The 11,337-nt window shown below is 32.6% G+C and overlaps 1 protein-coding gene across 1 annotated transcript; it reads right to left on the minus strand.

Annotated features, from left to right (window-relative positions):
• Positions 1–1,454: 1,454 nt before the first annotated feature.
• Positions 1,455–3,561, minus strand: LOC127079397 (uncharacterized). Its single transcript, XM_051019778.1, has 5 exons — positions 3,338–3,561; positions 2,580–3,029; positions 2,334–2,448; positions 1,854–2,246; positions 1,455–1,601 (listed from the first exon to the last, which is right to left on the minus strand). Exons 1-5 carry the CDS (start codon positions 3,559–3,561, stop codon positions 1,455–1,457), a joined length of 1,329 nt encoding a protein of 442 aa, XP_050875735.1.
• Positions 3,562–11,337: the final 7,776 nt, after the last annotated feature.

Consider the following 11,337-nt stretch of genomic DNA (forward strand, 5'->3'; position numbering starts at 1 on the left):
GTGTTGGTTAGTCTGCCAACCTAGTTATCAAGTATTCATAATATTTATTTTGATTGGTTGAAGGTTAATGTTTGAACTATAATTTTGGAACTCTTGTTGATGGTTTTATTTTAGATGATTTTTTTTAATGATTTTATACTTTTATTTGTCATTTTATGCTTTCTAATTGATTGTTTGATGCTTTCTAATTGAAATGTAAATAAAGCCTTTTAATCTATTAAAAAAATGAAGATTTTTTTTTTAAAATTAGGCTCGCCAACCCGCCACCTTGGTGGGGAGGGGTAGATTTTTAAGCTCAATTTTATTTGGCGGGCTTGTTTGCCCCGCTAATTTTTTGGCGGACTTAAGGCGGGGCGGGCGACCCATTTTTCCACCCCTAATCACAATTAAGCAGCAAAGGAATCGTAACAATTCAATACTTGTGCGACATATACAACAAGAGATCAAGAAAGTGAGGAAGTATAGTTGTATTCATGTTAATCAGGAATCGAACAAATGTGAAGATGGTTTGGAGAAAGTAGGAGCTAAGCACAATTTATGGATAGTTTTTGTTGATTATTGTTTTAGGGAGATTCAATCAAAGCTTGTATTTTAAGGATATATGATTATTTCAAAAGAATTTAACTTGTCACCCCTCACTTATACTTGGTACCCCTCATTTAGAGAAATTTTACCATTATACCCTTGTATGAATTCCAGAAATTTAAGAAATTTATAGGTTTTTACCGATAATTTTGGAAATTTACTATTTTTTACCGCAACAAAGATGCATGTACCGTGAATTTATATTTTCTGGAAAAAACATACCGAAAATTTCAGAATTTGCGGTAAATGTGTGAAGTGTTTTTTGGAAATTATAAAATTTCCGGTAGAGGTATATAGAAAATTATGAACTTTCGTGAAATGTCACAACATTTCAGAAATTTTAAAATTTCCAGAATTCCGGAAATTTTAAGATTTCCGGTATGAGTCCAGGATTTAAAAAAAAAACTTAAATTTTTGGTATTTTCCACAGAAACTTGCATAATTGTTTCGATAAAAAAAACCACCACATATAATATATACATATTTTCCACAAAAATTGTGCTACATACAAGATTTCAAAATAAATTAGTATGACTTCCTAACTTCATCTTCTCAATGCATAATTCGTCCTTCATACGTTGACTCCCATGCTTTTGCATCTTCAATATAGTTTTGTCTCTAACTGTCAGTGACGGGAGGCAATGGACAATTAGGTTTCAACTTTACCTGAACCCAATGATTGTTGTTGATAAAACTAACATCAATAATTTGATGTCTGCTTGTATACATAGGTGAAGCTAAGGTAAGAGGGAAAAAATAATGTTAAGTCTCTTTGTCATGGAGAGAAATACGATATTGTATCTACAAGCAATAGGGTAACCCATATCAGGAATTTTTATCCATTTATCTCGACCTTGAACACCTAAATGTTATACTCGTAAGGCATTCATAACTTCAGAGATCGTTTCATAGAACAAATTGGAAAACAATTTAGGGTGTTGATGAACTTGAGTATCTAACTGCGTCTGAACCAATGACCATGACCCTTCACCCCATCCAAGTAAATCTGTAATAGCCTAAAAACCACAATTTCCATCGTCACTAACATCTAGAATGTAATCAATATATGGATGTAAGAAAATAGGAAACTGAGACAAATAAAAATGCCTTCAAGATGCAGTGGTCGGTTGACTTTGACCTGACAAACTTGACGGTTGACTTCCCATTGGTTTCGTGCATGATCTCTTTGTAGTCTTACGCCCCTACGAGCCCTCTCCATACACCCATTGTAAAGGATCATGTTCACATCACTCTCTTCACCCATTTACGCTCTTCTTAACTCCCCTCTTTGGTTTGTACTTCACCGGAGGTGGACACATAGAAGTTGTGGATGAATATGTTAGATCCCGAACCTTTTTCCTCAACACCCTTTTTCCTATAATATCCAAAGTATTGAAATATGTATCTAGCTCTTCACACTCTGCTTCTAGATCCAACTCTGTACCATTTGCTTTATGACCGACATCATGCTCTTCAATGTGTAATTTCTTCCAAAAAACATGAATTAGATCTAAAGGAACATGATTTCCTTGTATTTGAAAACCAGCAAGTTGACATGCATAGGGTAACCCGTGTGTTGTTCTAATAAAGCAACCATAAGCATATTTGCTTACACCAATAAATTTGACCCTTTCTTGTTCCTTTCCAATGTGTTGTATACACTGTATTGAAACAAAACCGTGCAAGTTGATATAGAATGGAGTATTATGCCAATGCTCAATGTTGACAATACTTTTTTGAAACTAGACCTTGATTGAACCTAGCTGCAACTTAAACATGATGTTCATAGTATCCCAACTTTGGTATAAATCTTCCTGGCTTGTAGTCAATATGTTTTTTAGCCTCCATTTAGCACACTTCATCCTAAAAACCATGATTATAAATCTAGGTTAAATTATGTTTAGTAATGTAATAACATCAAAATGACGTCTATGTACCTGTTCATTGTTGTGTTCCCTAAATGAGTGACTATGTTAGTCTAATCAGCAACAAACCTTTCTTTATAAGGTCTCAACCATGTTTCACTCACATACTTAACAAACAAAGGAATATCAGCACAAACAGTCTCAAAGTGCTTCAAGTGTGCGACAAACTCAGTTTTTCTATTAGCATACATGATGTTGTTCCATAGATCCATGTCATGTTCATGTCTTTCTGATTTAACATACTCTTTACATTTCATGCTAACGTTTTTTGAAATATGGAACAAGCACAACATATGAGTTAAATTTGGAAACATAACTTCCATGACATTCATCAATGCAAGCTCCTGGTCTGTCACCATAACCTTCGGTAGGAATTTCTTGGAAGAGAACAACTCTTTGAGTTTCTTTAGTGCCCATTTGAATTTCTCCTCCCTTTCATGTTCCAAATAGGAAAAGCCCACCGAAAACGTCAATTTTGTTGACTTAACACCAACAATCTCAAGCAGTGGTAGCCCGTACCTGTATGATACGATGCACATAATCAAATATATAATTAATCAAAGCATGTTGAAAAGATATAAAATTATGATCACAATGCACATTACTTATTTGTCTTGTATGTACAATAATAAATCAACACCAAATTAAACATATTAAACAACTTCACTGAATCAGGATGTGTCTAGAAGATATCAACAACAATATTTGAATCTTTCATATTTCTAGTCCAGCACATGTATTTTTCTCTATGAATAAGAGTGAACAACATTTGCATTTCCGTCAACAAACCTCTCTTGCTCGTATGGTATGTAGCTCTAGCTATATACATCTGGGTAACATTGGTGAGGTTTTCTGGATCTTTGTCTTTCAAAGCAGCAACTATGTACCGTGTAGTCATGTTGTACTTCGTTATGTCATTCACAAAATGTTTTTCATGAACTTTTAGATGACCTAATATGTCACGGGCTTCTAAATCCTTAGATAGTTTATGATTGTGCAACCCACACCTAACAATCACTTTCCAACCGCTACCACTCGAGGCAGATCTCATCCTAAAAAGATATTTCACTTTCGTACTATAAATTCCCTATAAGGATTTACTATTTTCAGCTGCATTCTTCCTTTTATAGTCTTCTCCTCTCTCACACCCCATAATCAATTTATCTTTCCTACCTCGCTTTCCATTTGCAGTATCAAAATGAATAGTCACAATAATAATACCATGTTATTTGCTAATATTTTTTGCCCATGCTAATACTTCAGATCGAGACTCAAATATTTTTCATTTACATCACATAAAAAGCATACTATCAATATCATATAGAGGCGGTAAAACATTTCAATTAAACTTGTTACATAGAAAACATATTGTGTTAGTGATGAAGAACTGCGTAAAATCTGTGCACGAATCTGTAGAAGACCATGTCGGCTTCAAACCACATAAATAAAGCATTTTTCTTGTTTTCTTCACTACTGCCAAAAAATTGATTTATATGTAAAATTTCTTGTATACCGAAAATTTAGAAATTTCTGCTATCTAGAAAATTTTAAACTTGTGGAAGTTTTTGTTTCTCCCCAGAAATTTTGATATTTCCCGTATGGGCTTAAGATTTTCCAGGGAAATACCTAATTTTTTGTAATTTCCGATATTTTTGAGAAGTTAAATTTTCTCTCTTTGACAAGTTAAATTTTCTCAGGGAAATACCAGGTATAAGTGGGGGGATGACAAGTTAAATTTTTTCTCTTTTGAGGAACCTCCACTCTATATAGTTCTTCGGGCTTCGGCCCTCTTTATTCATGATATTTTTTTAATTTTTTCATTTTAAGAATAAGGTATTTAATTTCTTTATTTTAATATTTTTTTAATTTTATTTGTCACCCTATTTGGATGTCATTTTTGTTGATGTTATAGGATCTAGAAACATTAAGACATATCCATGTTATTTAAAATTATTATTTATTTAATAAAAAATAAAAAATATACCATTCGAATTAAAAAAATTCATTTGAAATAAATTTTTTTTTATAATTTATTGATTTGAATTATTTTTGAAGAGATGTTCATTTATCTTCTTAAAATGAGAGGAGTGATCAATCATATGATAAAGAAATGATATACTAAAAAAATTCTTAAATAGAAAAAAAGAAATCATAAGTTGATATGTAACTATAGATGTAAAAAAGACCTACATGACAATGTTTTAATAATTAGACATTTTACTTGACTCTTTATTTTTAGGAGGATGCTCTAAGAGACACCCTTTTAAAATCCAAAATCGTCCTCTACAAATTTGAAAGTATATTTATGTGTGTCTAAAAAAATACACCATAATTCTTTATAAGTGAGTCACCCACTCCATTTTGCCTAAAATTAGTTCGAAAGTGTATATTAATAGTCATGGAATGGTGAATCAGTATGTGCAATTTTGTAATAATCCACGGACACATTTTGAACTCATGATGTTTATTTCACAACTTAGAGAATAATTCGAAAGTATACTTTTGTATTAACCCTTAGGCAGTAATAAACATTAAATTTTAGTTTTGAACTCATGATGTTTATTTCACAACTTAGAGAATAATTCGAAAGTATACTTTTGTATTAACCCTTAGGCAGTAATAAACATTAAATTTTAGGCCATTTAAGTATACTATCATAATAAATCTGTAAGCAATTAAACCATGCATTAGTGTAATTCAATTAAAATCATATATTAATTCAATTAAAATCAATTTTCAAACATCATTGTTGACAAATTAGAAACCATAATGCAAATATTATCAAAATACAAGTAAAAGTGAGCAGCTGGATATATCTGATCCCCCTGATTCCTTCCATGCCTTATGTACTGCAAGACATTATGTGTTCGGGTAGAATGGTTTCTAAAGTGACCCTCACAAGAGTGCCTTCTGAAAAATCTCCACTCTCTATACTCGTTCATTCAATAACCATAATATGTTGACATGTAGGTAACACATCAACGACATGATTTTTCCTAGCCTATTCCTCCTCTAATATCTTCTGATGAGCTGATCTAGGTGGATTTCCCTGAGCATATGGTGTGATGTAAGGATGTGACATTCTGAAATACCATTGGATGTATTCGAATATATTATTCCATGGTTGGGTATCTGACACACTTTGTGGCTCCTATGGTACCAGATGATTATAGAAATCAACAAACATTACATAAACATCTCTACAGATGACAGCGAGAGGAGCAGACACGAAGGGGTCTCTAGGCATACCCTGTTGAAACCCTAACTAGCATATGACTCGCTCAGGCAGATGTGGATAAATAAGGCATGACCCACAAGCCAACCATCAAGAGTAGAAAGCTATGTTATCCCAGGGATGCGTCTAAAGGTGATCATCGTACGGTGTCTAGCGTATATCATTTGTTGTAATACTATTAAGAGACACTCAAAACGACTTGATCACCTGATTCCTTCTGATCGGGACAAATACGCAAACATATGACCAAACTTCATTGTATTCCCCCTCATATGATCAACCGAAGATGCGTAGAAAGTGAGAGGGGATCCATGCTTGAAAATGGTTTAGATAAAATATTATTAACAATGTAGCACAAGTGTTATAAAGTATTAGTAACAATAAATGTGCAAATATATTATATTAAATAACGTATTGTTTATTTTCATTTGTCTAGTCTTCCAAAGACAAGTTTCACCTAACTTCGAGTATAGGTAAACCAAACAAGCAGCCTCACAGTTATATGCATGAATCCTCTCGAAGTCAATGAAGTATCTAAGGTAAGCCACATCGATATAATAAGAACTTTTGTCTACAAATATGAATGTGTAAACCAAATACATGAGGCGTGACCTCAATTCACATGCTCTATGATGCATAAATTATGCATTATCACCATCAGCTTCCACTGCCCCAACTAGGTGGTATTTGTGCAACTCCTCCAGAAATGTAAATCTAGCATGAAACCATATGGTGTCATCCATATTCTTTTGGGCATCACCTGGGTAAGATCCCCAATATTGTGCCACCATGTCCATTACATCAGGTTGCATGATTATGGAGTGGTTTAATAATCTTCCCCTGATCGGAAGATGTAGCAGGGATGACACATCATCAGGTATGATGGACATCTCATCAATCAGAAGATGAAAATATGACGTCTTTGAGTATCATCTATCCACAAAATATAACCGCATATCACGGTTAATAAAACTATAACCAACCATGCATAAGTCTTGAAACCCATTATTGATAATACTAAAAGGATTCTTACCTATAGATCATATACCTTTAATTTTTGCTTTGTCATTGTTTCCAAAGGTTACAGGTCCTCATTCTTTATCCTTAAGTGATATGAAGCTTTCTTTATCTCTAGTCATATGTATTGAGCATCCATTGTGCAATATGTGTTAGTAAAGTTATAGGTACGCACAAGGTTTTGGGTCCTTGATTGTTAGAATTTACAGAAACATAGTTTTTCGAGTGGTTTATTTCAAAGGATTTTTTTTTTCCTTTTTAAAGTAACAGTTGGATTCAAGATGATTAGTTTTTTTATAGTAGCGACATCTCCTTGGGTAAGTTTGTTTAATGACACATTTTTCTTCTGAATGACCTTCTTTCTTACCGTGTGAGCAATTTTAATGGTTGTTCTTTTGAGGAAGAAAGAAGTTTTTATAAATATTTTGATTTTCAAATTTTTTAAAACCTATTATGTCAAAAACACCAGATTGAGAACCCATGATTTCTTGAAAAGTTTCAGTAGATTTCACAAAGATAGTTATATCACTCGTTAGAGTCTCCACTTTGTTTTTAAGATGCTTGATCTATTTTTCTTTTTCAAAAATATTATGACAGTTTGGTTGTTTTATTTTTATTCGTTTAAAACTTTTTGATGTAAGCACAAGTTTGAATGATCCTTTTGTAAATACCGAATGGTTTCTAGATGATTCAAATTTATTTTTTAAAGTTCTTCTTTTTCAGTTCTATGGGTAGAAATTTTTTCCTTTTTAAATAAACATTTTTGAGTTAAATGTTTTGAGTCTTATAGCAAATTATCAAACTTTATATCCATTTCTTTACAAGTATAAAAAGGGTTGGATGTGTTTAGCTCTTCAGAAACTGAATTAGTAATTAGATAGAGATTTGCTTCTTCATCCTCAGCTTCCGAGTTTGAGTTCTCAGAATCATCGCATGATGTCATCATTGATTTCTTTTTAGAAGAAATTGTTTTTTAATTCTTTTACCTTGAAGACATTTAATTTTGAAGTGACCTAGTTTGTTGCATCCATAACAAGTAATTTACTCTTGTCAATCTCTATTTTCTGAAAGTCTCTTTTGGGTTGAAATGATCTTCGATTCTGATTTCTCTTTAGGATCATATGTTGAATTATTTTTGAGATTAATGTTAGATCATCTTCATCCTCAGAACATGATTTTATATCCTCATCATTTATGCTTTTAGAGGATAAGATTTCAGTGCGAGCTTCAGATTTTTGTGACATTTTCAGAGTTATCATTTTTCCTTTTCTTTGTGGTTTATCCTCACTAAGAAGACTTTCATGAGCTCTAAGAGATCTTATGGGTTCTTCAAATTATAGTACTTTTAGATACTTTTTCTGTGAGATAGTTGTTACCATAGGCCTCCAAATTTTGGGGAGACATATTAGAATTCTTCTGACTCTTTTATGAGCAGTGTAGGTTTTCCCAAGAGATCTGAGTTCATTTACGATGACAATTAATATTTCAAAAATTTCATCCACCATTTCTTCTTCCTTCATTTCAAATGTTTCAAACCTTCTGACTCCTATGTCAATTCTTTTCTCTTTAAGATGACTGGTGGCTTCATGATATATTTTGAGAGCATTCCATATTTCTTTTAGAGTTGTACATTCTTCAATTCTATCATATTATTCCCTACTAAGAGCACATGATAAAATAAATTTATCTTTTGAGTTTAGAAATACCTTGTCATTTTTGTCTTTGGTCAATTCTTCCTGAGGTTTGGAAATTGATGTCTCAGTTTCAGTTTGAGTGGTCATAGGTACGAATTTACCATTTTCTACTACTGACCACATGTTGTTGTTTTGAGAAAGAAAAATCAATCTGATTTTTCCTTTCCAGTAGTAGTAATTTGATCCATTTAAATATGGAGATCTGTGTGAAGATCCTCATTCAACTATGAACTTTTTTTATTCAGACATTCTTGTTAGGATCGTTTAAATCTAATACAATTGAGTGTTCTTTTATGTTCAGAGCCCGAAGCACTGATACCAATTGTTGAAAAAAGGAATGTCACAACAAGGGCGGTTGGATTGTGACCTTCTAAAATTTTAACAATGTTATAAGAACAAATAATGTTTCTCAAGTATTTCTTGGAAAAGAAAGGTTAAAATGAGTTTTTAAAATATTAGCGTTGTGTGTGTGAGAATGTGATTAACAATATTTGGATAAGATAGAGTAAGGATTAAAAACAAATCAAATGCATGAACTTATCTTGGTTCACCAACTTGGTTAGTCCAATCCTCACACCTCCTGAGATTTTCCTTTACTTTATTCTTCTTACAATATGCTTTCGTCCATGTATATTTAGCCGCATCGGGCTTACACTTATTAATTATAAAACTTTTAGTGAGCTTACAAGAGTATTTTCGGAGATATATATCTAGTGATGATATACTTTGATGTATTGAGTTTAAGTGTTTACAAAAGTTTTAAACTCTCACTATGTGGCTGTGAGGATATGAAATAAATCTTAACACGGGTAATATGAAATAAATCTTAACACGGGTAATATGACGAGTTCTCTAGTGATATATTATTTTCAAAAAGTTGTGTCTTTCATTGAGTGGGAGACTTCCTTTTCTAGAGAAAAAAAATATTGTTGAAACATTTATCCCATAACCATCCTTGACAACTTTTAATAATTACGTGAGATCCATAATAGAATAGTGGCTCCTTGGATCTTATGATGATATATTTGGGAACTTGTTACTTTAATAGATTTGAATATTGTTCCATTTCTACTTGATATCACGTGGGGCATAAAATCCTTGTTTTTTTTTCTTGTAGTGGTTTTGTGAGCTTTCTCCACGGGAAATGAAATCATTTGAATCCTCATGTTGTTTGTGATCCTTTTTGAGACGTAAATTCTTATGAAAGAATTTTCTAAGCCTTGATGATTGATGATCTGACTTGTATATTTGTGTTTCAATATCAAATGGAGTTTCTAGGAATATTTTAATAATCTAAAATAGTTTATTAATTTCAAAACAAAAATAGAGCAAGTTTCAACAATAGGATGTTCTTGAATTCATGTCTTGGATGCTAGAATCTTTAAAAAATGTGATTTCTTCAAGACTTTTGAAGAATTGAACTTAATAACATTCATTTGCAACTCTCCAAGAAAAGTGTATATATCCTTAGTCAAGATGTTCTATTCAAATCTCTACTTCTCTGATGGAAATATATACTCTGAAGTAAGAAAACATAAGATATTTCATCCTTTGGATGGTTTTTTTTTGAAATTTTGGATCTACCCCACTATGAACTTCACTTCAAGCCAGATGAACCAGGAAAAGGCGACCACTACATGTACAAGAATGTTGACTCCTCTTTTTTGTTGAATCCAAAATCCCGGATATCCTCTCCATTCACTATAGGCTATGTTTCTCGGATATTGGTGTAATTAATTATGTGGTAAATCATATACCTTTTCCTAGAAAAAGAAACTTCAGCCACTTAACCAGGTCTGATATTTCCATAATGTGGATGTTTGCCAACAAGATTGAGACAAATTAGGCAAGTACAGTGATCAAATACATTTCGGGGAGCAAAAGGAAAGGAATATGATTGGCATATGGTGACTTGGTCACAAAGATTCTGGAACACGCTGTGTATAATTTTGAAGAAAAAGAATTCGTGCAAGATATAACAAAAATATAAGAAGCGGTACTAGGGATGACGCGGTACAAAATTGTCAACGGGAAAGTAATTCAAAAGCCTTCCAAAGGTAAGAAAAGAAGTGTAAAGCAACAAGACCAAGAAGCTCCCATGAGTTTAGAAGATTTTGACTAGGATGTCCATGAAACAACCTCAGCTGAAAAACTGCTCAATGACTTCATTAAGAGACTAAAGTGGACAATGAGAAGATAAACTTCATGGTCTTTCACTTTGCCCAAGACTTAAGACATCTACCTCCAGGGATATCCATTGATGATAAGGGGGATACTGATGAGTAGTCGTACTTATGTGTCTTTAGCTTTTAAATGAGTTTAAATTTCCGCTTTTTCCTGCTTTCTAGAATCATTTCAATTCCCTCATTTTCATGCCTTATGTATTTTGAATTCTAGTATTTGAATTAATAAAGAAATGTTTTTCCCTTCCTTAATAAAACATAATTGATCTATGTGAACTATGCGTTTGCATATTTACTTTTATTGTATAACATCTTTACACGTCTTTCTGATTAAGAGAAAGGGGGAGAAGTATACTCTCAAGGGAAGTAGAGTATACTCTGTATTAATGTGATGGAAGTTTAACCATTCAAAATTTTATCTATTTGTCTTCTCTTTTACCACCTCCCAGAGAGATACATTGTCATCATCAAGAACCCAGAGAATATGGATCTATGTGCTTGCATGTATAGTTAATAAGTGATTCAAGATGGTAAATCTTATGGAAAGCAAGGATGCAAGTCAATTAGCAGATGCTTAATTTTGATGATAACGACACTTGAAGTTAAGAAACTACTAAAGATTGCTCAAACCGTCAAATATGCATAAGATGGTTAATCAAGCTATTCTCTCAAATCAAGAAATACATCTATTTAAAGTC

This window comes from Lathyrus oleraceus, chromosome 5 (assembly GCF_024323335.1).
Source record: "Lathyrus oleraceus cultivar Zhongwan6 chromosome 5, CAAS_Psat_ZW6_1.0, whole genome shotgun sequence".
In the NCBI taxonomy this organism is placed as follows: Eukaryota; Viridiplantae; Streptophyta; class Magnoliopsida; order Fabales; family Fabaceae; genus Lathyrus; species Lathyrus oleraceus.

Excerpts from the sequence above, each read along its gene's own strand:
- LOC127079397 (XM_051019778.1), bottom strand. The coding sequence starts at position 3,561 with ATGAGATCTGCCTCGAGTGGTAGCGGTTGGAAAGTGATTGTTAGGTGT. Across the intron at positions 3,030-3,337 it reads CTCACCAATGTTACCCAGAT|GTACGGGCTACCACTGCTTG; the intron begins GTATATAGCTAG and ends CGTATCATACAG. Across the intron at positions 2,247-2,333 it reads TGCAGCTAGGTTCAATCAAG|TGTATACAACACATTGGAAA; the intron begins GTCTAGTTTCAA and ends GTTTCAATACAG.